Source organism: Lynx rufus, unplaced genomic scaffold (assembly GCF_022079265.1).
Source record: "Lynx rufus isolate CCGP_SWC_20201006 ecotype Redwood Valley unplaced genomic scaffold, mLynRuf1.p SCAF_17, whole genome shotgun sequence".
Taxonomy (NCBI): Eukaryota; Metazoa; Chordata; class Mammalia; order Carnivora; family Felidae; genus Lynx; species Lynx rufus.
The window spans coordinates 15,515,802-15,542,402 of record NW_025814831.1 but is presented as its reverse complement, the minus strand read 5'-3'; the positions used below and the strand labels follow the sequence as shown (position 1 = coordinate 15,542,402).

At 50.1% G+C, this 26,601-nt stretch overlaps 1 protein-coding gene across 6 annotated transcripts in view; it reads right to left on the bottom strand.

The window, feature by feature from the left end:
* Positions 1–26,601, bottom strand: part of FOXN3 (forkhead box N3) — a 403,845-nt gene that overhangs the window by 207,139 nt on the left and 170,105 nt on the right. For 3 of the 6 annotated variants that reach the window (XR_006962155.1, XM_047080245.1, XM_047080246.1), the window contains exons 1-2: positions 20,348–20,450; positions 16,250–16,806 (exon numbers count right to left, since the gene is read on the bottom strand). Coding sequence is in view for 5 of the 6 variants with exons in the window: in XM_047080245.1 (XP_046936201.1) it covers positions 16,250–16,792 (543 nt within the window). In the remaining variant the exon portion in view is untranslated. Of the gene's footprint in view, positions 1–16,249; positions 16,807–20,347; positions 20,451–26,601 lie in introns of those variants that run through there. The other 3 variants (XM_047080243.1, XM_047080242.1, XM_047080244.1) reach the window with 1 other exon arrangement.

The following is a 26,601-nucleotide window of genomic DNA, read 5'->3' as shown; positions in this document are numbered from 1 at the left end:
AGACACATGAAGGAAGGGGCGCCTGGTGGCTCCATTGGTTAAGCCTCTGACTCCTGCTCTCGGCTCAGATCATGATCTCACAGTTCGTGAGTTCAAGCCCTGCATCAGGCTCTGTGCTGACAGTGCAGAGCCTGCCTGGAATTGTCTCTCCGCCTCTCTCTCTCTCCCTCTCTCTCTCAAAATAAATAAACAAACTTAAAAGAAGAAAAAAGGACGCTTGAAGGAAAATAAACCCTATGTAGATGGCACAAGTTCATGTCCATTTCCAATTAATCAGAATCTCAAGGAATGAGTGAAGCAGTAAGATTGTGCAGTCAGGAGCATCAGACGAGAGGCGATGGAGTTGGGCTCTTCACCCGGATATATGGGGTTTTAGTAAGTCATCTGCACTGCATGGACCTCAGAATCTGTCTATAAATCAACATGGCCTCCTAGGATCCCAGGAAGAGATCACCAAGAATCCAGGGAACACTACAGGGAAGAAAATCTGTTGTAGTTACGTTCATTCTCACGAAAGTGACAGACTATTGGGTGTCATCTACAATGAAGTGAGTTTCACAGGGCCAGGGTCAATTCTCGGATATCGCTTGAACCACCTCTTTCTCTACCTACTGTAAAACACTCCTTGGTCAGCACATTCAATGCCAAGACTCTCCTCCTTTTGTTAACTCTTGACAATACAGTCGTAGTGATGACAACAGCAGGAAGGAAGCCAGCCGATGGCCAGTGTAGGCAGACAGAGGCAGTTACCTGGGCAAACCCAGTCTTACAGTGGACCGAAAAGACAACAAAAGGTAAGGAAGCTGTATTCTTCCTAATTCGAGAAGGCTACTCATGCAGAGTACACGATACTCAAGTATTTCCAAAAAGCTGAACCTAAGTCTATTATAAGTACTTGAATTGGTGGCTGATGGCTTGCCCATTCTCTCACAAGGTATTCCAAGAGCATCTACTACATGTCGGGCCATGTGCCGACCCCCAACGATGCAAAATTGGGTAACACGTGGTCCCTGCCCTCCATCTCAGGGTGGGGAGAGATGTGAAAGGGAACACTGGCAGGGACAGATACTAAGGAGATAACCACACCGCAAAATGGGGGTGATGAAATAACAGGCAAAGTGGAGACAAAAGCCGCAATGAGAAGGGACAGTTCCGGAAGGTTTTGCAGAGGTGCAGTCCAGCTGGGTCATCCAAGTTGAGAACGCAGCATCCAGAGGAGAAAAGAGGAGGAAGAATATTCTGGGCAGAGAGAGAATAGCATATGCAAGCGAAAGTCAGCATTAGACCACGTGGCCTTTGTGGGAACAGGGAGTGTTGAGATACGGAGAAAGGAAGGAAGGAAGGAAGGAAGGAAGGAAGGAAGGAAGGAAGGAAGGGAGGGAGGGAGGGAGGGGGGAAGGAAGGAAGGAAGAGAAAGAAAAGAAAAAAAGACTGGAACAGCAGAATAATGATGGAGAAGAGGATGAAAAGGGAAAACAGCCTCCTTTAAATGGTGAGGGAAAAGAAGAGGCAGGAGCACAGATCAAAAAGAAACTTAAGAGACACATCAATGAAATGTCATATGTGGACCTTCTTTAGATTCTAATTTGAATAAACCGCTGCTGAATTTCTTTTTTAACAATCAGATAAATTCTAAAATGAACTGGACTTTGGGTGGTAGTAAAGAATCGTGGTTAATTTGTTTTTAGGAGTGATAATGGTTTTCAGGTGTGTGTGTGTGTGTGTGTGTGTGTGTGTGTGAGAGAGAGAGAGAGAGAGAGAGAGAGAGAGAGATCTTATGGATTAGAGGTACATTCTGAAATATTTGTAGATACAATGATATGATGCCTGGGATTTACTCTAAAATAATCCAGCAAGGAGGGCAGGAAGGACGAGGAGGAAGGATGAAACAAGATGGGTCCCGCGTTAATGGTACACACGGTGTGGTGACTCCCACAATAGCTACATTGTACGCTGTAGTCCATTATGGTACGGTACTGAAATCTTCCGTAACAAAAAGGACGAGAAAGGCAGATTTTATAATCCCTGCTGAAAGGTGTGAACTGGGTCCTCCAAACATTGCTTCTTAAATTTCAGTGCAAAAAAGAATCATTTGGGGAGCTTGCTTAAATGCAGATTCCCAGGCACTTCCGATTCTCAGTAAATCCAGGCTAAGGTCCAGAAAAGAGAGAGACACAGCCCGAGCGGGGGAGAGAGACAGAATCCGAAGCAGGCTCCAGGCTCGAGGTGTCAGCACAGAGCCCAACGTGGGGCTCAAGCCTGTGAGCAGAACCAAAGTCAGGGGCTCAACCGACTGAGCCACCCAGGCACCCCCAGAAATCTGCATTTCTAATAAACATTCTAGATCATTCTAATGCTGGTGGTCAGAGCCACACTCCGAGACAACTCACTCAAAGGGCTGTGACAGCATTCGTTTGTGTATTGAAGCTTCTGGTAGCACTATTATCAGATGGACTTGAGGGGAGACAGGAAGGAGAAGGAGGAAGACTCAGGAGGCCCCTGTGCTGTCCAACCAAGAATAAAGATTAGCGGCAGAGGAGGTCGGAGAGAATGGCCTAACCAGAGAGACACCTAGGAGGTAGACTCAAGAGATCTTTGTGACTGACTGGGCGTGAGATTCAAGAACAGGAAAGCTTTGGGGATGACCCCAAGGTGTCCCCCAAGGACCCAGACTTGCACCTCTCTGTGCCCCGCCCCCACCCCCACAGCACCTAATGCAAGGTCCTCCACATTCCAAGAACTCAATGTGGTTCAATGAACAAAAGAATGAATAGAATCACCTACCCAGCCTTTTTATCCTACAAAAATAAAAGATGAATATTACTGTGCTTACCTATAATGTCGCAGGGGAAAAGACATTACCGTTTCAAATAGCAAGAGGGAAAAATCTACCCCAACATCAGAAACCGACCAACTCCACCGGGCAGTGCTGCGGGAGTGGGTCACTCATTCCATCCCTCTATAAACTGGACGGATTCCAGAATGGTCAAGACGCTAAGAGAAAGGGTGGCACCAACAGATAAAAGCAACGGTCAATGAAAACAGGTTCCATTAAATAAAAGTAAGAGCCAAACACTTAAGATGAAAAAGAAGTCGCAGACCGGGGTTTGCGTTTGTGTAAAAATCTGGTCCATGTTTGTTCAATCTACAGAAAATCATCTCAGTGACCGCTGTGGCCTTTTGCGTGGACACAACAGGGCTTCAGCTTCATAAACCTCGAAGGCATAAGCAGGAAGCACTTGCCCTCTTGCTTTGCACCTTTGCACATGGGGCACCTGTGCTCAGAAATGTCCAAGGGCCCCCTACTGCCTTTGGATCGAAGTTGAGACCTCCTGGGCGTGGCCCTCAAGAACCCCACGGTCCAGCTCCGACCACCTTCCCAAACCTGTGTCCCTCTCTCTCCCACAGGAGCCCTCTGCTTCGGCCAGCTGGGGGAAAGGAGAAGCAGAGAAGTCCCACATCTCGGTTCGGCAGCTGGCCATGTCAGCCTAGCAAGCCACCGAATCTCTCTGAGCCCGTTTCCCTACCTGTAAAAAGAGTATCATATCTACTTGCAGTTGCTGGAAAGTTAGAAGATCGCAGATACGAATGCCTCACACAACTCGAAACAGCCCTCCGTAAGCCCTGTGAAAATATCTGTTCCCGTTTTCACATTGTCTACCCCATACGCATTCCCACCCCCCCACCCTGTGGTACAAGTTCATGACTTGGTGACTCATGACTTCTCTCCCTGCCATCAGCCCCTCCCCTGGCCGTCCTGAAAAGTCCAGCTAATGAAATTCTGTGCCCTCTCCAGGACTCCCACCCTGGTTCCGCTAACCGTTAGGGATCTTTTTCTCCTCTGGATTTCTAAACCACGTAATCTTGGCCATGGTCAATCCTTCGGCAACCGGCAAACGCCACTTTGAACCCCCCTAGTCTCTCTTTATCTTTGCCCAGTCCACTACACCAAAGTTTGGGAATCTCTTTGTATTTCTATGCCAGTCCCTGGCACAGAGTAATCGCATTTTTCCCCATGGTGAAAATCACAGTGTGATGACATGGGCTGGTTAACAAGAACCATTACTCAATCTCTTGATCTTGAAAATCAGGACAACTCGTGTTGGATAGATGACATTTATTCCTGTCTAGAACAGGGGGGCTAGAGTTCATAATTCTGGGTAACCACTCAACCCTGTGATTATAGGCAATTTGAGGGCAGCTGGCAGGAAGAAATAGCCACCAAAGAAAAACTTTGCTAGTTTGGGAAATGCCAGCCCCCGATCTATGGAAACAAAACGTAAGGAAGATGAAGTCACAGCAGAAACGACAGAGAGGCAGAAGGGAGCCTTGGGACAGTCCCAGAGGCCTCTGGTGTATTAGTCTCCATCACCTGGGAGAGTTGTCCTGAGGACACGCAAAGGGGAGCAGAAAGTACAAAACGGTCAAAAGTTCCTCATTATTTTTACTTTCGTTATTAAAAAGGTTTTGAAAGACCAAAGGCTTCCCAAGAAAATTTTTCATCGCCGGCACGTTTCAAGCCCCAGCCCAGCCCAGATGAAGGACGGGGACCCTGCCCTTGTTTTGACCAGAGCTGGACACCTAACCCAGGAAGACCCAGTCCGCGTGTCTGGAACTGTGACAAACACAGCACAGAAATGATGGGGCTGATGTCACTAGGCGCCGGGGCCATCACGTTGAGGGGGATGGCACCAAGATTCCATCACAAGCAAGCCAACGGTGTGAAGAAGCAGAAATCGACAGCCACACAGGAAGCCAGACTGCCAAGAAGAGCCTGGAACACATCCCCAGAGAAAGGCGGGATGAGCATCCCTTGTGGCCGCAGAGGGACCTACGGAGCGGCTCCAACCACCACGGACCCGAGATTGCTCCCTTGCTCCTCGCCGCCAGCCCATGGGACTGATTGTTGTATCTTTGGGACAAACACTCTTTTACTTATGCCAACCTGGGTGGCTTGCTTTTCCTCGAGACCAAATGTGCCCCGACTACAACATTCTCCTTTCAGAGAAACTAAACACATTCCGCTGGGAAATCCCTTTTATAATCTATTTCAACCGACAGCAGCTACTTTTGTCTGATTTATTACCTGAGTAAGCCTTCCTTCTGGAAGAGGGAGGGGCCACGATCTCTTTTAAGGCAGAACTGATCTCACACTGGAAGGGCCAGCGTGTGCAGCCCTACGTTACGTTGCCCTTCACGATGCATCTAAACTAGTTTGGTCAGCTTATCCTTTCCCTGAAAGCCCGGGAGCCACCACATCAGCAACTCTGTTGCTAAGGCAACTGCTTACTTTCCATATCAACTGCAAGCTCGTTGCTATGGAAACACATATACAAGAAAAATTCCTCTCTCCAGCCAGGGACCAGATGGCAGGGAACCCAGAGAAGTCATGGGTTAGGGGGCTTTGCTAAACGGGAGGTTTACTACAGTCCGTTTCTCTCATCACATCGGAGACGCCACCGGCCCCGAGCCCATTTAGAAATTACAGCCTCATTACCAAAAGCAAAGGTTTGTGTCCTGCCTGCAAAACTGAGGGCAGGAACTACAGTAAGTACAGGTGAGTTATTTCTGAAATAATTCTGAATTTCTCCCTCTAAATATAAACCTCTTTTGTTTTTATTCCCCAAGCTGAATATACCCTAAAATGAATTCCCTGGTCAAACAGTAATGGAAATATAATTTTCAGGATGAACTGAAATAGAGGTTTGATTTTTTCCTCCCTTTTGATGGAGAGGTAATCCAGAAATCCTCTTTAGTTTCCACCAACTAAGCGCTAATGTGTCCCAGATTTATACCTCTGCTCTGACTTCTCTATTAAGCTTGAAACCCACATATCAAACCTCCAACCTGATAGCTCCACTTAAAAGGCACCTCAAATTTAACATGGCCAAAACAGGATTTTTGTTCCAACCTCGCTCCCACTTCCCAACCCTCGTTTGCCCCACAAGCCTTCATCTGCAAACCCCAATCCTGGTCTCAGCCGGCATCATTTCTGTCATCTATAACCTGTACCACGGGAACCCCAGACAGATGCTTCTCCCTGATGTCCCTTTAAAACATGACATTCTTGGTAAGCCTGGGTGGCTCAGTCAGTTGAGCATCCGACTCTTGATTTCGCCCAGGTCATGATCTTAGGGTTCGTGAGATCGAGCCAGCCCTGCGTGGGGCTCCTTGTGGGCAGTGGCAGGGAGCCCGCTTGGGATTCTCTCTCCCGCTCTTCTCTCTGCCCCTCCCCCCCCTCACCACTTGCTTGTGTACACTCTCTCTCTCAAAATAAATAAGCAAACATACATAAAATACATAAAATAAAACATCTCATTCTCCCTCTTTAATATACTTTCTACTGGCCTTCTTTCTGTCCCCTGGACTGTTCAAGCTGTTGCCACCTCAGGGCCTTTGCACTTGACATTCTCTCTGTTCCAGTCTTTGCACAGCTGCATCTCTCTTGCCATTTAAGGCATGGCCCCATCAGCACCTCCAGGAAGCTTCCCACCCTCCTCCCACCCCTCTCCAGTATATTATATCCTGTTTTATTTTCTTCATTGTGTTTATAACTATCTGATACATTGCCTATGTGTCTATGTATGGATCTCCTGTGTAACATGTGCTTCCCCTCCCCTCCTCCCTATCCTGTGGAGAGTCTGGAATAGCCAGGTAACAACTACCACAGGTCACCTCGATATCCTCAGCACACAAAACTGCGCCTTGCACTCCACATAGATGTGTGGCATGAATGATAAATGCTTCTAAAATGACGGAGCTACTTTCTTTTGTAAATGCGGAGTCTAATTTTTAGTTTGCAAACTAACGCTTCTGCGGGTTCTTAGAATCATGGCTATGAACACAGGTTCTCACTTTACGTGACTTGCATCTGCGGAAGACTCTGGAAAGAACTCGGCATTCCGTGAAGTACTCTGAGAGTACTTCGTGTGACTCTACCCCGGCTGGGTGCCACATTGCTGCGCTCTGATTTCAGGAGACTCTGGATTTTTTCCCCCCCTCTACTCTAGCCACCATTAGAGTGGTGCTCACGTGACTCGGCCTTTTTTTTTCCCCCAAAAAACAAAGTGTACAAACGCTCTGCTAGCTGTTTTCTGTCTAATGACATTAGTTAAGTCACTTATCGGTCCTGTCCCTTGAGGAGCACACACAGCCTGCGCGAGGCACTTCACAGAGCTGCGGTAAATGCAAGGCAACACTGCACGCAAGCCCACTGGGCGCAGAGAGGAAGCCCACCTGTCCGGTGGGGGCGGGAGGACGACACGGAAGGGTGACTGACAGGTCTCCCGCTGAGTTCACAGGCGCAAGTGTGCGCGCGCACACACATCAAAGACGTCATTCGGTTCCTGGAACGGGCTGCAACCTCGCAGCGCAAACCAGCAAGTTATTATTTAAAAAACGACTTGACGCCACTCTCTATCTTCGACCATGCGTTTTCCCTGCTTTTCTTCTTATCATACTCGGCACGCTTCACCTCTATCAAGCTATTGCTTTGGAAAATATTAAATGCAATTTAACCAGAATATCTTGAAGCAAAACCTTGGTGAACTGCAATGTTTAAAAAAAAAAAATGGGTCGGCGTCTCTGCTTTCGTTAAATCAGCAGGGCAATCCAGTTTTCCCCTTCCGGTCCTAGCTCCCCTACCAACGCCTCACTCTTATTTACATGACCTCCCTGACCACCCATCTCTCTCCTGCCTTTTCTCCGACTGTTCCAACACATCCCTTGGGTCCAAAAACATTCATCTCCTCCAGACCTCTGTGACAGAAAAGCCCACGCTTGCTTACTAACAAAACCAACATTTTTATCCGGGATCGCAACGGGCCCTCTAAAAGACGACCTTTCCTAGCCTTCCTTGCAGTCATGTGACCACAGTATAGCCAATGAGATAGATGAAAGCAGAATGTGGGATTTCTGAAAAAGCTCCTTAAAACGGTGAACTCAGTGGGACCTCCCCACTTGGGTCCTTCCCTGCACCCACACCCCCCTTCCTACTTCCCAAATGGACAACATGCCAGCTATGCCATCTTGGACCAGGAGAAGGCTCTGAGAATGGAAACCAGCAGTGCACTAAGAACAGCAGAGCAGAAAGACAGATGGAATCTGGGTCTCTGTCCAACTCCTCAACACTTATTTTATGTGACAGAGCGATCCACTTCTAACTTGTTTAACTCACTCATGTTTGGATTTTCTAGAATAAATAGTCCAACCTCATCCGAACGAATCCATTCTTGAAGGTCACGTGCTCATTCCCACACCAGAAGAATGTCTTGTGAATTTATTCAAGTACCTCCCCCATAAGGAGTATCCAAAACTTGCCCACTGCTAGCTTTATCTTGGCTCCAAGTGCCCCATTTTGGGGAAGAAAAGCTTCTTCTCAAATGACACCTATCAATTATGGATCGGGCATGCTTCCCACACTGGTGGTGGTTTATTCTTTTTTTATTTTTTATTATGTCTCCTGTATCCCTGCAATGTAAGCTCCTAGGGGGCAAAAACCAAATCTCACTTTTTTGTTTTAATGTTTATTTATTTTTGAGAGAGAGAGCAAGTGCACAAGCAGCAGAGGGGCAGAAATAGAGGGAGACAGAATCAGAAGCAGGCTCCAGGCTCTGAGCTCTCAGCTCAGAGCCTGACGCGGGACTTGAACCCACGAACCATGAGATGGTGACCTGAGCCGAAGTCGGTTGCTTAACCGACTGAGCCACCCAGGCGCCCCCAAATCTCACTTTTTAACGTAACCTTTCCCATTGCCAAATAATTCTACAGAATAGACTAACTATTCTGTAACAGCAAAGGGCCATTGGTGTCCCTGAAATCACAGGTAAAAAGTTACTGATGGCCTACCAATATAGAGGCAGGCCACAGGAACAACTTGGTAAGTTCTGATAACTTCAGGCCAGGGTTGAACCAAATACAGCCAAAAGATAAATCCTCACAGGGCCAGGAAGAAGTATTCATTGAGACAAGTGACAAATAAGTTAAAAGTGACAAGGATACCCTTGGATAACAAGGGTTAACATGACACTAGCCTTTTAAAAATATACAATCATCTGTTTCAAGTGCTGAAAAGTCCACTGGGAAGATGGTGGAATTTTGTATAAAACCTAAGAGCTGCCATCATCTTGCCAAAGCTTAAGAGCATGAAGATGACCAAGGGCAAGGTGAGAGAGTACGGATTAATCTAAACAACCCACCACTACTTGTGAAAAGTGCCAACTTCCCATATTATTTACTGCAGAGAATTATCCTGCAGCTAAAGTGATTTCAAAGGGAAATCCCAAAGCTCTTCAGCTCAACAGGGGAGGTTCTGAGAGCAATTTCTTGCTGGTTGGATATCCAGGCAGTGTATCAATGAAGAAGCAGCCCATAGGCCTACCAGGTACCACAAAGCCCTACCAAAGAGAATGCAACATTCTTTTGAACACTTCACGGGGAGAGCTACTGGACAGATACACCAACGGGGCCCTCACGTCCAGAAGAACCAAGCTTTCCAGAAGACTTGTAGGGATCCTTATCACCGTCAATAACAGGAGTCACTGTGGGGACTGAAAAAGCAGTGCATCTGTGAAACAAAAAAGCCAGGAACGAATGATGTGAGAAACAGGAAACAAGTAAATGAAGGCGGGCATGCTGAAGGAAGGGTAAGTTCTTCTGGTAAGTTCTGGAAGCTAGAAGGAAATTCTGCAGGTGGGGCCCACTGGACCACTGGCCGGTGCCGTAGCCACAACCCATTCAACGCTGTACCCTTTCGGCACTTGGTGTAGTTAAGCAGAGTAGGTACTGACCGTAACAGATACTTTAAAAAGGTTGCTGAACGAATGAATAAGCAGACACTGAACAGCTGGCAAGAGGAGGACACCAGAAACGCCCCCCGAGCCAAGGCATCTGATACCTGGAAGAATCAGGAAGGAGCAGAGCTGGTAGGGTTGGTGGGAGAGCATGGCCAAGGGCGGTACAGACTTCTTGGGGTGACAGAGGATGCTGGTATTTAAAGCCTCCTCTTACAGGGCCTGCAACATGGGGTTATGTTTACTTCAAGCCCCTCAGAGACCCTGGTAAAGTCCCGACCTTCTGAGGCAAAGTCACTATTTAGCCAAGACAACAGAAAGCAGTGTGGTAGGCAGTGTGCGCCTGTGAGAGAGAGGCTGTGTCCCCGCCGCTGTGCCCGGAGCCCGCACTCGGGGATGAACAAGATCATCACTTGCCCCAGAGACTTCAGAAGAATCTCCATCCCGGTTTTTGCACGCCCCACCACCCAGCGTGACCCTGATTTTTAGGAACTTCGCCCTCAAAAGCGGACTACACAGTCTTTCAAATGGCATTACTTATCCAAAATAAAAGAAGTCCTCTCTTCTTCCTGCAACGGCCACCAATTAAATGGGTACATTGACTAGCATCACGGGAAAGGGAAATGCTCTTGATTCCGTGTTGACACCACCAAGAGGAGGGAGTTAGAGGCGACCGTGCACATGGGGGTACTACCACATAAGAGACGCTACCTTATTTTCCCAACTGCCTTTGGAAAAGAGTTACAGGGGCACCTGGGTGGCTCAGTCGGTTAAGTGTCTGACTTCGGCTCAGGTCACGATCTCGCGGTTCGTGAGTTCGAGCCCCGCGTCGGGCTCCGTGCTGACACCTCAGTGCCTGGAGCCTGCTTCAGATTCTGTGTCCCCCTCTCTCTGCCCCTCCCCCGCTCACTCCCTCTCAAAAATAAACATTTAAAAAAAAAAAAAAGAAAAAAGAAAAAGAATTTCATCCAGCAGGATGGAAAAGCAAAGCGTCAAGGGGGCTCGCTGGGAAGTGGAAGGAGAGCTTGTGTAAACAGTATCTGTGCATGGAGAGGGGACTCTGAGCTTGGGCCAGACCAGTGGAGCGGACCCAGGGCATTTCTTGCAAAGAGGAAGCTGAGAGGGCAGTGGCAGACTTCGTGCAGACACATCTCCCCATTTGCTGACAAAGACAGAATCTGGCCCCATCTCAACAGCACAAAAAGACTCTATGTTTACCTTTCTCTATCCTATAGCCCCAAAGTAAACGCTGGGTTTCCTGGGGTTATTTGAGGTCCCTATCACTCATGTTCATAGAATACTTTGAGGAAGCATGTAGAGATCATCTCTAATAGCCTGTCAACTGAGAAGGGTTCATCAAGCACCCAGCTTAATGTAAGCACAGGACCTTCCAAGCTGGAGGGAATTAGGGTGAATTCCTGCTCTGCTAGGTACTAGCTGTATGACCTCTAGCAAGTTCCTTAAGCACTCTGAGCTTCACTCATCACCTATTTTAGGAAGGAAAATAGGACCTACTTCACAGGACTGTAGTTAGGAAGTGGAATACTGCATATGGAAAGTTCACAGGTCTTTCCACATTATGTCTTCTACTGTTGTAGATACAGGTGGTTCTTCACTTTTCCTTAGTCAGAGTTTCCATTAAAGAACCTGAAAACTAGGGGTGCCTGGGTGGCTCAGTCAGTTAAGCACCTGATTCTTAATTTCAGCTCAGGTCATGACCTTACTGTGCTTGAGTTCGAGCCCCACGCTGGGCTCTGCGCTGAGAATGTGGAGCCTACTTGGGATTCTCTCTCTCCCCCCCTCTCTGCCCCTCTTCTACGCTCGCTTGCTCTCTCTAAATAAATAAAATAAGCAGGGCACCTGTGTGGCTCAGTTGGTTAAGCATCCAATACTTGATTTCGGCTCAGGTCATTCTCTCATAGTTCGTGGGTTCGAGCCCCGCATCGGGCTCTGCACTGACAGCATGGAGTCTGTTTGGGATTCTCTTTCTCTCTCTCTCCCCCTCCCCACTTGTGTTCTCTCTCTCTCTCTCTCTCTCTCTCTCTCAAAATAAATAAAAATAAATGCTTTTTAAACAAACAAACAAATAAGCATTTTAAAAAAAAGAATCTAAAAACTAAACAAACACAATCTTGGACAGCATTCAACCCAGAGCACCTGGCCGGCTCAGTCGGAAGAGCGTGTGATTCGGGGTCATGGGTCTGAGCCCCAAGTTGCACATAGAGATTACTAAACAAAAAATGAAGCATGAAGCACTCAGCCCTCAATATAATAAACATATCTTTATACAGTGTTTCCTTTATAAACCCTCTTGTGACAACAATGTTTTTTGTTCTTAAATTGGTAAGAAGAGAGTAAAGAAAAAGCACAGAAATAGAAACACACATACCTGAACCATTTATAATCCCCAGTCTATAAAAAAGAAGTCCACTTTACTTCCCCTTTACAAGCAGTCCGAGAGGTTAGCACATGCTAATCTTATAGTCCTAGCTAAGATCTGTATTTAGGAGCTATAAAACTTAATCTCAGACTCTGAAACTCTACCTTGATTGATTCAGGCAAAAGTCATCCATAGATGAAACCCTAAGATGAAAAGCTGGTGGGAAACTTTGCAGAGGCGGTGGCAACCGATCCCATGTGAACCCACAGTTCAAGCTCAGCATCCCCCCCAGGAGGGGTCAACCAGCCTTCTGGATGCTGGAACACACAAGAGCCCATGAGGTATTCTTAGGGGAAAGAAACCCGGAACGTGATCCAGCCTCGAGCACTGACTTCCATTTCACAGAAAATACAGGGGGGACAGAAGAACATACTAAATGCAATCCACGCTAAGCAGACAGAATGTGGGGCGATCTGCAGCCCAGCGGATGGTCTCCTTGACAAGCAAAGACATCAGAAAGCGGAGAGGCGTAGGGCTGCTGTGGATGAAAATGGACGACAGGCACTTACTAGCCAATTGCACTGCATAAACCACGTTTGGATCCTAATTCAAATGAACGTCATGTAAACCCTCAGGGATCTCTGGATATGGACCTGGTATCAGGTGATACTAGGGAAGTGCGCACTTTGTTCGGGGCGACGCAGGCAATTGAAGTTATGGAAGAAACTGGCAATTGTTGGTTTTTTTTTTAATTTTTTTTTAATGTTTATTTTTGAGACAGAGAGAGACAGAGCATGAGTGTGGGAGGGGCAGAGAGAGAGGGAGACACAGAATCTGAAGCAGGCTCCAGGCTCCGAGCTGTCAGCACAGAGCCCGACGCGGGGCTCGAACCCACAAACCGTGAGATCATGACCTGAGCTGAAGTCGGTAGCTTAACCGACTGAGCCACTCAGGTGCCCCAGGTGATTGTTCTTATGCATATCTAAGTATGTTGGGATGAAACAACATGAAACCCAGGATCTGCTTGAGCAACAGACAAAACAAAACAATGAATGGAGGGCAACAACCCCTTGCTAACCACTGAATTTGGTTATGGGCAATGGGGGGGTGACATGGATTCATCATGCTACTCTCTCTACGTGGATATTTGAAATTCTTTATGATTAAGGAAGAAAAATAAAACTCAATCTTTTGTAGCCATTTTCTAAGTCCTTATGTATCTTTTTAAGTCCTCTAAGAGATAAAACGTAAAAAAGAGAAAAAAATGGAAGCAAAACTGTCTATTCTCTCCAACTTGTTCATTCATGAGCTGTTCCTGATGAAATCTCAGCTTTGGAAAGAACCCAAAAGGGCATCTAGTTCAGGGATTCTCGAATCTGGCTGCATGTCAGAAACGCCCCTGGAGCTTATCAGAACCACCGATTGTCCCCAACCCACCTCAAACCTACTGCATCAGAATCTCCAGGGAGGAGCCAAGAAATGTTCATTGCTTTTAAGTGCCACCGGTGACTCTGATGCAATCTTGTAAGTTCCCTCTCCAACATCCCAGCCAGGCAGCTGTCCAGCAGGGGACTCATTCCAAACCCCTCGGGGACAAGGATCACACAGGATTCTGCATTCCCACAGTCACGTCAAGCTTAAAACCGGGTTCCGCACTTTTAAAAGAAAAAAATGTGAATACAACTTGCAAGCCTTCCATTCTCCTCTTCACTAACATACTTCCCACCAACGTTCAGGTGCACGTGGTCACTGCGTTGTGGCCCCACCTCAGAGTGGGGGCTACTACTAAGTAAAATCCCCTGGGAAAAAAACAAGTTTACCTGTACAGCCAAAGGGGCTTTCACTGGGCGAAGTGTCAGGGAGAAGGCCTTCTCCTTCACTCAGCTGGCCACAGGAGAGAACCCAAATGGGTGGGCCAGCGCCAGTACCCTGAAGTGGCTGGGAGTCCCCGGGAATCTGCCTCCGAGCGCGGCCACCAGCTGGCCCAAGGGTAACCCAAGGAACGAGGAGAGAGACGGAAATCTCCCACTCTTAGCTTTGTTCTCACACCATCACAGGTGACGGGAACCAACCCCCCCCCCCCACCACAAAACTGACGGGCACGTGATCAGAAACGCGTCCGTGCAAGTCAGCATGGCTAAGAAGTCGGAACTCAACGTCTCATAAGATTAACAGTCTTGCGTCCTCAGAGCCGTTCCCTTTCAACAGGCGGTATCTGTGTGTATTCGGAATGACAACCGTCACCCGGGAAGAGCAGGGGGCGGGGGTGTGCCAGTACCTTAGCGCACACACCCCATCCGACACACCTGTCACTCGGAGGGCTGACGAATGATCCTGCCGAGACTCTTCGCGTACTATGGAGTTGCTCTTGTTGAACATTTCAGAGCGAACCCTTGCTAAATGACTTTTCTGTGTCCTGGCTTTGAGGTCAACGCAGAGCCAGGCATGCGGTAACACGCACAATAAACGGCCTGTTCGCGGCTCTATCGGCCACGTGCGGCTTCGGGGGACCCGAACGGCACTTTCTCCTCTAATGTGCTAGTCGTGGAATTGCTTTCTAAGGTTTTCCCCTCCTACCCACAAGGACTCACCTATGCGGAAACTATCAGTACCATAGACGGGGCTCTTTACTGGGGCGCAGGGAAGCTTCTCTTAGTTCAGAGAATGAGGCTAAAGGAGTCAACAGAGCCAAGTCCAGAGGTCGGTCTCCAAACGCCCATCTGAGACGTGGAGGGGAGGAAGGAGCGTAGCGGGCGCCCAGGGACGACAGCGGCGCCCCACAATTGTCACAGCTGCGTAAAAATAAGGACCTGGGGAAGGTCCACGTTTGCACACTGGACTCGGGTATCACCCTTCCATATATGCCCGCTCCCCGTCATGAGCATAAACTCCAGGGGAACAGCATTTGCAGACAAACGGGTACAGGTGCAGCAAGGAGAAATACGGCTTCGCCGCTTCCTTATTCCAGATCTTCCAAGCCCAAGACCAGCAGAGTCTTCTCAGGCCCAAGAGTCTACTGGAAACAGGAACGTGTGTCTGGAGAGGAAGAAAGGCCCCAGCACTGCACAGCCAGCGACCCCGCACGACAGTGGGTCCTGAGCCCACACCTGAACCTCTAAAAGGGTGAAAGGCAGACTGCCAGCTACACGGCGCAGCGTCCCTCTACCACGAGAAACAAAGCCGGAAAATACAGCAATAACGCGAAAGCTCTGTGGGGAAAACGTTTCTCGGCTTATGTTCCCACTGCGGCCGCGTTACTTTCCAGGACTCAAAAGTCCGATCACGGCACTGTGGTCCAGTCCTAACGGTCAATCCCATTCCCACGGTTACACTCCTTACAGGAAAGGGAAAGCAAGTTCTCGAAACCAGTCTCGCTGTAGCGGGGCCAGGAGACTCGAGCTAAGGTTTTATAGTCCAAATTCAATCTTGTGGAAGACCACCTCTAAGGGGGACCTTACCCTGATTTTTCATACTCCGGGTGTTTCGAAGTTGCCAGGCACTCGTGTGCGTGCCTGATTTTACGAGTGCCACCTGGGCAATTCGGGCCTTTGTTTGTCGGGCCTCGGAGTAGACTGTTTGGTCACCTCCCAATGTCCATTACCGTCCACCTATTCCAGAATCCTGGAGGCTGCCTCTCTCCAAGTTAATATTAAGGAAGAAGAGAAATGCCATTTTTCCCTAGCCCGGGGCGGCACCCTGCCTCAAACGTATATACACGTACCGCATGGTCAACGGCTGTCCTCGGAATATGGACCTGTGTTTGCACTCTAAACCCAAAGGGACCCATCCACACTGAGGGATGATACTAAGAACCAATCAGGCGTGCAAACCACGGTTCTGGGGTTACGTCTGGATACCACAGTGGGAAACCCTCAATCTGGCACAAACGCTAAAAACATTCTTTAACGGACACGCTTAAGGAAAAGGAAGCTCTTTGCAACCAAACGAGTGAAATAAAACTGCCCATTTATCACCACTCCTTCAGGGCAGTGAATTTACATTCCTTAATGTTTTCTTCATGGATAGAAATTACACATTTCAAAAAGAGAACCCTTGAGTTCCAGACACAGAGGCTTACCTGATTCCTCTCTTTGTCCACTTTCTTAAAACACTTATTCAAGGACAAGTTATGTCTCACTGAGTTTTTCCACCCAGTAGGTGCGTTTGCAAAATATGGAAAATGTTCCAAGATCCAGTTGTAAATATCCTTTACTGGCAGGCGCTTGGTCGGAGAGTCCTCGATGGCCATAAATATGAGGCAGCTAAAGGAGTAGGGGGGCTTGCAGTTGGGGTTCTGCCTGGCATCGTAGGGCATGTCAGAGTGGGCAGGGGATGGGGGGGTGTCGTCGTCCAGGTCCTGGACGGGGCTGACACTCCTCAGGACCGACTCCCCGAAGCTCTTCAGCAAGTTCTTGCTCTCGTGAAGCCAGTTCAGATTGGTCAGCTCTTCATCTTCCATGGCCCCCTCTTCTAATCGGATGTCAGGCAGAGAAAAGTCGAGGTCATCGTCCTCCTGCAGGGCCTTGGAGAAACCGCTGCCCCGGTAACACTGACTCAGCCGACTGGAGACGCTAATTCCTGAGCTTTCTGGCTTCTTACTGGGAGGCATGACTGGACCCATTTACGTGAAGGCTCCTGGTAAACACAGAGAACAGATGAGTTGGTGAAACCCAAAACAGAGGCAGCCATGCCCTCCTAATTCTACCGGGCCCACCTCCCACCCATGCCACCTCTACGGACCCCTGGCCCTACAGGAAGCCCATCTCAGGGCTCCGACGCTGGGTAACACAAACCCACGACTCCACCACAGGGAGAAGCACTCGTAAGTAAAATCCGTCCACCATGCCTGCAGCACAGTGACTCCGTCACCTCGAAAATACAAGACTGGAAATATTTACAGTACACCTCTAATATGCAAACGCATCATGAGAAGAAAGGGAAAATCTACAAAGGCTTCTTCCCGGATTCGTGCAGACTCTCACTGTGACCCTGGGAAAAGCTTCGGTGTTGGTGCCTCAGTTTCTCCACAATACGTGAATCTACAGACAGGTAAGATGCACCCAAGCCTCACGAGAGACACTACGGAGTAAGGACAATGCACCGCTCCTGTCGCTTTGGGTTATTACGGTCTCGTGGTTTATCCTTCCCCCAAAAAAGAAAATACCTCCAAGTTTAAGGCCAGGTGTTTCAGGTTAAGTCGAGCTGTCACCACACAAAAACCATGACAACCGCCTCGGAATTCAAGTGTGACCACAGTGTGCATCGTCTGCTCGTGGTTTATATGATTGTATCTTTTCTCCCCGAGTCATGACCCAAAACTCTGCAACTGTGATTACGGGTTGGCGGGTCTAAAGAGCGCTAACAAGGAGTTCGGGGGATCGGACCTGCAGGGAGACGTTACATTTAATTGCTGGGACCCTACACCTCCAAATGAAAAAGTGAGTAACTTCGGGCACCACACGAATACATGGGAACGTGAAGACAAGCCATGAATTGACATCAGAATTGGTGAAAAAAAAAAAAAAAGACAACTGGCAGCTTCAAGACTGGAAGGCAAATTCAACAAAAATTGCTAGAGAATTCTGTTCTGCACCCCCGCCATGCCACCCCCATTTTTATCAATGACCTAGAACAGGGAGTGCAACTTCTGATGAGAAAAGAAAACGAGGACGTGGCCAGTCCACCAACAGAATGACCCCGATAGATACAAAGCACATTCAACCCCCGAGTACTCAGTGTAAGACAGAAAGAACAGTGAAGATAATGAAAGAGGTCTCCCACTGTCCGCTTGTAGCCCTCACACAATGTGCTTGGTTTAAGAAGCACGTCTGTTTTATTTTTTCCCCTAAGAAGATCAAGCAATCTATCTAGAAAAAAAAAAAAAAAAAAAAGAAGAATGAACACAAAAGCAGACATGATCATCCTAAGGCTCTAAATGTCCATTGACACTATGCTTAAAGTAACTGCCACTTCAGCTGGGAAAGCTCTAGAATGCGATTCTAGAAAGCATAATGTGAGGCACCCAACAGGCCGGCCAGCCTCGGGTGCCTGAGAACCGCAACCCGCTCCCTCTTCCGAAAGGTAGACAAACAGAACCCGCTGGCAGAAGGTGTGAGAAAGCACTCCGGAGCTGCTATGAGATGCCCGACTCTAAGGAGAGAAAACCTCCATGGGCATCAAAGACTGACAGAGGCAGAGCAATTCAGATACCTCAGGCTCATCCACAGGGAATATTTCTTTCTGTCAAATAAGGAAACTAACCTGTGTAGCACAGGACACAATTTAGAATAAGCTAGTGTCTTTAGGTCTGGGGCTGTGACAGAGACCCAGCTGATCATGCTTTTTACCTTCCTTATGAACAAATCAAAGCTAGGCTTGTCCTCTCAACGTTTCCCCGGATCCCATCAAAAAACCCCAAGTTTCTGATAACCGGGGATATCCACACAGTGGAGTACAAAACAGAACAACTACTCAGCCACTGAAGTCAACTTCAGCTCCAGATGAAAGTTTTATGTCTCCTGAGCTTCCAAACAGGAAAATTATATCATGGCTGACAGTAAAGTAATTTAATTGCACTGTTGCTATGACAACATGCTGCTCTTTCTTTTCAATGTGCTTATTTGTCAGTAGCTTCCCAAAGGAACTAACACACTATACTCCATGTTTTCTTTTGTTTTAAACAAACACTGCCAGCAATATGGCTTTATTAGAAAAGTCAAGAAAAGAGGGTGATGAGGCTTCAGTGCCCTTGAATCATCTGTCTGCTTTGTGTTTCTATCCCCCCATGCTCTCCAACTGTTAACTGCATCTTTATAAATCCAGCATTTCATGGCAACAATATTAAGACCTGCTGATCACCACAGTTCCATTTTAAAAAACAGTTCCCAGAAACCACAGCTGAGGAGTTTTCCATTATTATACTCTAACTACATAATCTGCCAAATCTTTTTTTCCTCCTATTTTAGAGGGAAAGAAAAAAGAAAGAGAGAGAGAGAGAGGGAGCGAGAATCCGGATCATGTGAGTCTGCAGTTAAGCAAACATTTTTAATCTGCTCCACCAGATACGCAAATAGTTATTCACTAGTGACCTCCTTACAACTTTTCGGTTTGCTACTGGTTCCGTTCCACACACACACACACACACACACACACACACACACACACACACCCTCTTTTTGTTTCTCTACGACTTGCTGTGTTTTGTTATCTTATTTGCGTTTTAACGGAGAAAATGCAGCAGGAAAGCGAGTTTCTTGCCCGCTATCAGAAGGTTTCCAAATAACTGACAAACACATTACTGGCCCAGCTCGGAGCAGATGTTGGAAGTGAACTTTAAAAAGTTAAGAAACGCTCTCCAAGCCGAGCAGGGCAGTCTCCAGTTTGGAGAGGCCGGGTAACCCCCCTCCGCGCGCGCGCGCGCGCGCGCACGCACGCGCTCCACTCCCGTCTACTGTACTTGTCAAAAACATTTCAAGGGGACCTGCGGGAGCGGCGATTGGCTGCGTTTCGCGTCGATCAGCGGCGTTGCCAGGCAACGAGGAAACTGCTCCGCTCCCCGTATACTAGGCAATTGGGAGCTCGCATACCTTCACTGCCGGTCAGATGTCATAAACCTTTTATTGGCCGCACCGCGGCGAGCCTTAAAAACACATCAATAAAAGCCCGCCGTCCCCCCAACTTCTCCAGGGCCCGAGGACGGTTTCCTAGAGAGTCGGGGTGAGGAGGGGTCGGGCCTCGGGGGTCTCGGGAGACGCTCGCTGCCGCTGCCAAGCCTGCAGTTTGGGGGGAGGGGGCATCTTTGTTAGGAGCCTGTTTCTCATCTTGGGGTCTCCCCTGGATCGGCACCCCCTCCCCCGGCCCGGAACGGCGGGGATCCCGTCCCCCGCGGACAATACCAACTCTGCTCCCTTCGGGCGTCTTTCGGAAATCGAGGCACCGGGAAACAGCCCGCACGTCGGGGCAGGAAACTCTTCGGACCGGGCAACTTCCCCGCTCTGGGGCTGCCGTCTCCCCACCCGGCCGGGCCCCCCACCCCGAGCCCTTCCCCCAGGAACTGCGGAGTCCCTCGTCTGCCGAGAGCGGCGAGGTCGCCTCCAGGACGGCCTCGGACGAGCGCCCCCGCCCCGAGTCACCCCAACCCCACTGGGGCGCCGGCGGGAGCGGGGAGCAAACTCACCTGGCCGGAGCGGGGCGCGGGGGCGCGGGGGCGCCGCAGCCCTTCAGCGGGAGCCGACAAAGTTTCGCGGGCGCCCAGCGGGCATCGCTTGGTGGCCCGGCTAAGGACGCGCGGGCGCGGCGCGGCGAGCCCGGGGCGGCGGGCGGCGGGGGGCGGCCGCGGGCGCGGGCGGCAGGGGCGCGGGGGTCGCGGCGCGGCATGGGACCTGCGGCGTCCGCCGGGCGCGCCGCGCGTCCTCCCGCCGGCCCCGCCGCTCTCCCCGCCCCGTCCCGCCTCCCGCTCGCCTCCGCCGCGGCGCGTCGGGCCGGGGCGCGCCGAGCGGCGAGAAATTGTTTCCACTGCAAACAAAAAAAGGCGACACATGACCAGGCAGGAGGAGGGGAAGCGCGGGGAGGGAGGGGCGCGGAGGGGAGGGACGGAGCGGAGGGGGCGGAGGGAGCCGGAGAGAGGGAAAACGTGGGCCGGGCCGCCGGCGGCCCGGGGTGCGGACCCGCCGGGGCGCCCCCTGCCCGCGCCCCCCTCGCCGCGGTGGACCCCGCGCGCCGCGCCCGGGCGCTCCCGGGGCGCAGCCGGGGCCCGGGCGGGCCTGGGCCGCGCGGACTCGCCTCCCGCCGCGCCGCGGGCCGGGGGTGAGCGGCGCGGGCGCCGCGACCCGGGGCGGCCGCGACCGTGGGCGGCGGGGCTGGGCGGCCGGGCGGGCGGCCGGGCGGCGCGCGGCCTGCCCCTTCCCCGGGCTCCGGCCACGCGGGCGGGCCGGCGCTGCGCCGCTGGCAACGTGTCGCCGGAACGCTCCTACCCCATCCGCATGCCTTACAAGGCTCGAAAGTAAAAATAAAAAGAATTACGATGCGGGCGAGGCTTGCGAGGGGGAGAAGAGATTCCACTTCTCCCCAACTACGGCGTCCTGGCGGGGCTCCCGGGGCAGTCCCCGGCCCTCCTCCAGCGCCCACCTGGAGCCCCGGGAGGAAAGGCACAAAGGCACCGCAGCCTCCCGCCCCGGTGGCCGCTCCTCCTGTCGTCTGCCGGCGCGTGTCTGCTCGGGGAGGGAGGGTGGCCATTACAGACAGGCGAGCAGAAGGCCCGTCCTAAAGGCCACGCCGGTGGGGCCTCTCCAGTGGGGAAATGCTGGGCGCCGCGACCGACTTATCAACCTCGAGGAAAAAAACCCAGTCTTATCGCCTTCACATTTTGAGTTCTCGGGAACCCGACAGACAATTCGCAGGGCCACCCAGCGACCGGCGCAGCCACCACTCCAAGTCTTTGGGCTCCTCCAAAGGACGGCCACCCACTGCTTAAGCCACACCAACCAGCAGCCTTGGGAGAGGACGAAAGGAGAGTCCAACAGGACACCCTGGTGGTGACATAAATAAAAATATGATTGCACACCACTCCCACGTAGCCAATTCAGTAGGTTCCTCCACAGAGGAGAAGCCCAGGTGACAACCCACCCCCACCCCCACCCCCACCTAAGCCCACCTGAGCCAGCGGGCCGGCCATCTTGAGCTTTCCGAAAACTGCAGAAAAACCAGTGAGCAGGGGCGAGAATGATCTCCCTCTGAAACCCCCCTTGTCTGCAGTCCCTTTTAACCTCCCCAAAAGGGGAGGAAAAATCCCAAGGGCTTCTCAATTTTTTTTTTTTCCAAAATATAAGGAAACCCCAATAGATCTGGGAGTCATTCCTTTTTCACAAAGCCTCAAAGTGGTGGGTGGCAAGTCTTCGGCAAACGCATTCCCCCACAGGCCTTATCACTTACCAGTTAGTTCTAGGGGCAGATTCCACCCCGGAGAGGATTCCAAGGTGGGGGCCCAGGGAAAGCCCGAGGTCATCCAGCCCCACCCCTTTGAATTACTCAGCACTTGATGGGACCTACCCAAACTCATCAAGCAAGAGGAGTAAGATGAGAGAAACAAGCTAGAGACGACTGAAGCCTTGCACCAGAGACTAAGCGTCAGAACTTAAGTGACAAAAGCCCGACTGAGCTCCAGTGGAGACCCTCCTTCAGTGTATCAGTTGAGGCTGCTGAATCCCCCATCAAAGGAATCAAGGCCAGAGACCTTTGTGCAAGCCCCTTGCCCACCCAGACAGGAAGAAACACTCCCCTTCCCTCCTCCTCTTGCATCATCAGCTCCCAGCCCTCCCCGTGGCCAACTACCCTCACACCGTAGCTAGAGATCTCTTTACAGGAAGGGAAATGGCATGTTCATTTTCCTTCCAGTTCTTTCTTTGTCCCCAGGGTTCAAGTGCACGGAATATGTCCTTCTCAAAATTCTCCGTGCAAGCTGTTTAGCCTCCTGTGTCCAAACCGGCCATCCTAACGTGAACAAAACCTTTAAAACAGGTAAGCCTTGGGGCAGGAGAAGCCCTAGGCAGCGGGTGGGGTAAGGTGAGACAAGCTGTCTTTTATTAGCCTGCCTTTCTTCTGCATGTTTTTGGTTTCTTCCATTCTCCAACGTACAGACCTGCCTCAGCTGAGGATGGGGTAAACCTCCCAATAAGCCCATCTTTAAGTTGAAAATATCCCTAAGTCGACAACGCATCTAACATACCTAACCGGCCCAACATCACCGCTCAGCCTAGCTAAGCTTGAACGTGCACCTTGAACGCGCACAGAACACTTACATTAGCCTCAACGGGGCAAAATCATCTAACGCCAAGTGTTGAATACCTCATCCAACTTCTTGACTACCGTACAGAAAGCGAAAAACCGAATGGTTGTGCAGGTGCAGAATGGCTGTAGTGTATCAGTTGCTTACCCCACTGATGGTGTGGCCACTGGGAGCTGGGGCTTTGCCGCGTCCCGAGAGAGGATCGTAAGGTACCTCACTAGCTCAGGGAAAGATCCAAATCCAGAATCTGAAGTTTGGTTTCTACTGAAGGTGTATCGCTCTCACGCCATCACAAAGTCGAAAACTTGTATGTCCAACGATCGTTAAGTCAGGGACCATCTGTGTGCCTTAATTTCTCTCTCCCGTTACAAACGTGGCAAGAGAGGTCACTCTGAAGAGGGAGCGGCGGACCAGCACTGCCTGGTGTGGAGACCAGACTACTCCACTCATGTCTGCCTCCCTGTCTCTCTGAAATAGGGGGGGGGGGGATCCACATATTTGCCCAAAGCCAAAGGAAGGCTCAGAGTGGCCTCTCCACCTCTTAATTCCGTCCAACCCCAGCTCTGGAACATGCTCCCTGACAAAAGGGTGCAGCGGCCAAATTCTTCAGAACGACTCCATTTTCAACTCCCCTCTTGAACTTTTCAAAAAGCACCCTTGTGCCTTAGACCCCGAGAAGTCTCCAAACACCGAGTGGAACTGTTGAAACCATTGTTCTATAAACACGTTTGACAGAAGAATCCTGCGTGTGCCCTGGAACTCACTTTGGGCGGCACTTTACTTCCTGGCTGGGGACCTGCTGGGACCTTTCGACAGCGCCTTCTGGGCATGGGCCCGAGGCACACGTGTGTCTGGACTCCAGCCCTGTGGGTCCCCAGTCAGTGTGGAACTTCAGGCTCCTCCTGTGTGCAGAGTGCCCCTCCCCCTGACGTTTTGTTCTTTCTTCTCCCACAGGCTTCTCTGCCCCGCAACATGAAAGCCCCTTTCCCCATCACTGGCTCTTTGGCCAACGTGATTATTTGTGGAAAAGTTCAGGGTGAAGCCCCCGAGCCCCCCTTGAGGCAGTAACACCTGGAGAGATGAGCAGTGAGAGGAGGACACGGCAGGCGGGAAGGCGGGGGACTTTCATATGTGCGGAGGAAGGTGAGGCAGGCCTGCAAAGATGATCGCCTGGTCGGGGATCCTTCCAGCTGACTCCAGTGAAGACACGTGAGCAGGAACCCGGGCAGCCCTGGGCAGGCAGCACAGCTGGGCTTCTTAGAACCCGGGCGTCATCAGGCAGTTTCTCTCCCCCTCCTCCTCCTCCTTCCCTCTGAGACCACACCGTCTTTCCTCCTTCCCTCTGCATATCTATTCCACTCTCGTGCCTACGGGTCGGCTTCCTCTGCTCGCTTATGACCACACGTGGCTGCCCACACCAAGTCCAAATAACCTTCTGACCTTCAGCACCCACCACCTTCTGACTGCCTCGGTCTTCCACTACATGACTCAGTTCTCAGGGAAATAACCTGATTGGCTCAGCCTGACTTAGGCGACTCCTTTCTGCCCACCCCCTCCTAACAGCTGAGGCGAGGGGGCATGGTGGACTCATTGGGCACAACGGGACTGGGGATGACTTTGGAAGGAGGATATCTAATAAAGATGGGTTCGTACTGGATCTATGGAAATGGGGAAGGCATGTTACAGATCTGAGCTTTTCTCTTAGGGATACCCAGGAAGCCACAACCTAATGGATCAGAATCTTCTAGGAGGGATCCCAGACATTTTAAGCAGGCACTACAGCAGAAACCATTGTTCCATGTAGGAGAAATAAATGGCACATACAGATTTGTCAAATATGACTTGATTGTATTAGAGATGCATTTGTTCCTTGAGCAAATATTTACTGAGTGCTTACCAAGTACATAGCACTGGGTCAAGAGCCACACAATGGCACCTATGAGGCCGTGTGTATTAGTGGATAAGAGCGGAAACACCGTATGACAAAACTCCTTGAATGCTAAAATGAGCAGTTTCTAAGCACTAATTCAAAGGGCAAGACGAACTCATTGAATATATTTTTTTTAATGTTTATTCATTTTTGAGAGAGAGACAGAGTGTGAGCAAGGGAGGGGCAGAGAGAGAGGGAGACACAGAATCTGAAGCAGGCTCCAGGCTCTGAGCTGTCAGCACAGAGCCCGACGCGGGGCTCCAACTCATGAACCGTGAGATTACGACCTGAGCCGAAGTTGGACACTTAGCCGACCGAACCACCCTCGAATATTTTTGAGTGCAGAAGTTATGCTATCAGAAATACACTTAAAAAGATGAATGGCTGGGGCGCCTGGGTGGCGCAGTCGGTTAAGCGTCCGACTTCAGCCAGGTCACGATCTCGCGCTCCGTGAGTTCGAGCCCCGCGTCAGGCTCTGGGCTGATGGCTCGGAGCCTGGAGCCTGTTTCCGATTCTGTGTCTCCCTCTCTCTCTGCCCCTCCCCCGTTCATGCTCTGTCTCTCTCTGTCCCAAAAATAAATAAACGTTGAAAAAAAAAATTAAAAAAAAAAGATGAATGGCTTGGAGCTAGTAGATAAATAAGTCCTGGAGACCTAATACAGCACAGTAATTATCGACAAGAAACCTGTATTATAAACATTAAACTAACGGACTAGATCTTAATTGTTCTCAACACTAAAACAAATGATAACAACGTGACACCGCAAAGGTATTAGCTAATGCCACAGTGGCAATCATACTGTAATATAAATGTATCAAATCTATATGTCAGACACCTTAAATTTACACACAATGTTGTATGTCAAATATATCTCAATTTAAAAGAAGGGGGAGGAGGAGGAGGAGGAGAAGAATGGAATTGTGGATTCAAGGTGAGTTTTGGGAGAGGGAAGGAAAAAAGTAAGAGACCCAAAGCAGACAAAAGTACTGAGAAAGCAATGCCAGAATCCATACAAAAGGGAATAAAGGGTTTTTTTTTTACTATGTTTTCAGAAATTATAAAATATTAAAGTAGTGATCCCCTCTGAGTAGGAGAGTTATGGGGTAATTTTTCTGGCCTGCTTCTTTCAAACGTGTCTATTATATTCCATGTCTTCTACAGTGAACACCCATTACGTATACAATGTTCTGTAAGGGGGGGGGGAGGATCCCATTAGAGCAGTGGTCCTCCACCTTGAGTGTGCACCAAAATTACCTGTACGACTTATTAAAACGCAGCTTGCTGGCCCCCACCCCCGGAGTTTGTGATTCAGCAGGTCTCTGCTGTGGCCTGAGACTTCACATCTCTAACAAGCTCCCAGGGGTGCTGCTGCTGGAGGCTGAGGGACCCCCGCTTTGCGAATTAGAGAACAGTCAGCGAGACTGGAAAAAATGAACGTATGAAAGCCTTCAAGGGAAAAACCAAGAGGATTTGTCAAATACGAGAAGAGAAGGGAAGATTATGGTCAAAGGAAACCCCTTAATCATGGGTTGACTAAGTCTCTCTGAGATAATATATGAGAATGCTGTTTGTAATGGTAAAAAGGGCTGCTGGCTTCCTTCCCTTGGGCCCAGGAGGAAGAGAGACCCAGCGTGAGAGCTGGGAGGCCCCCCACTCTTGAAGAGTTTCACGGATTGGTCCGGGGTCTTGCCACCTGCTCTTCATCCTCTCTTGGGC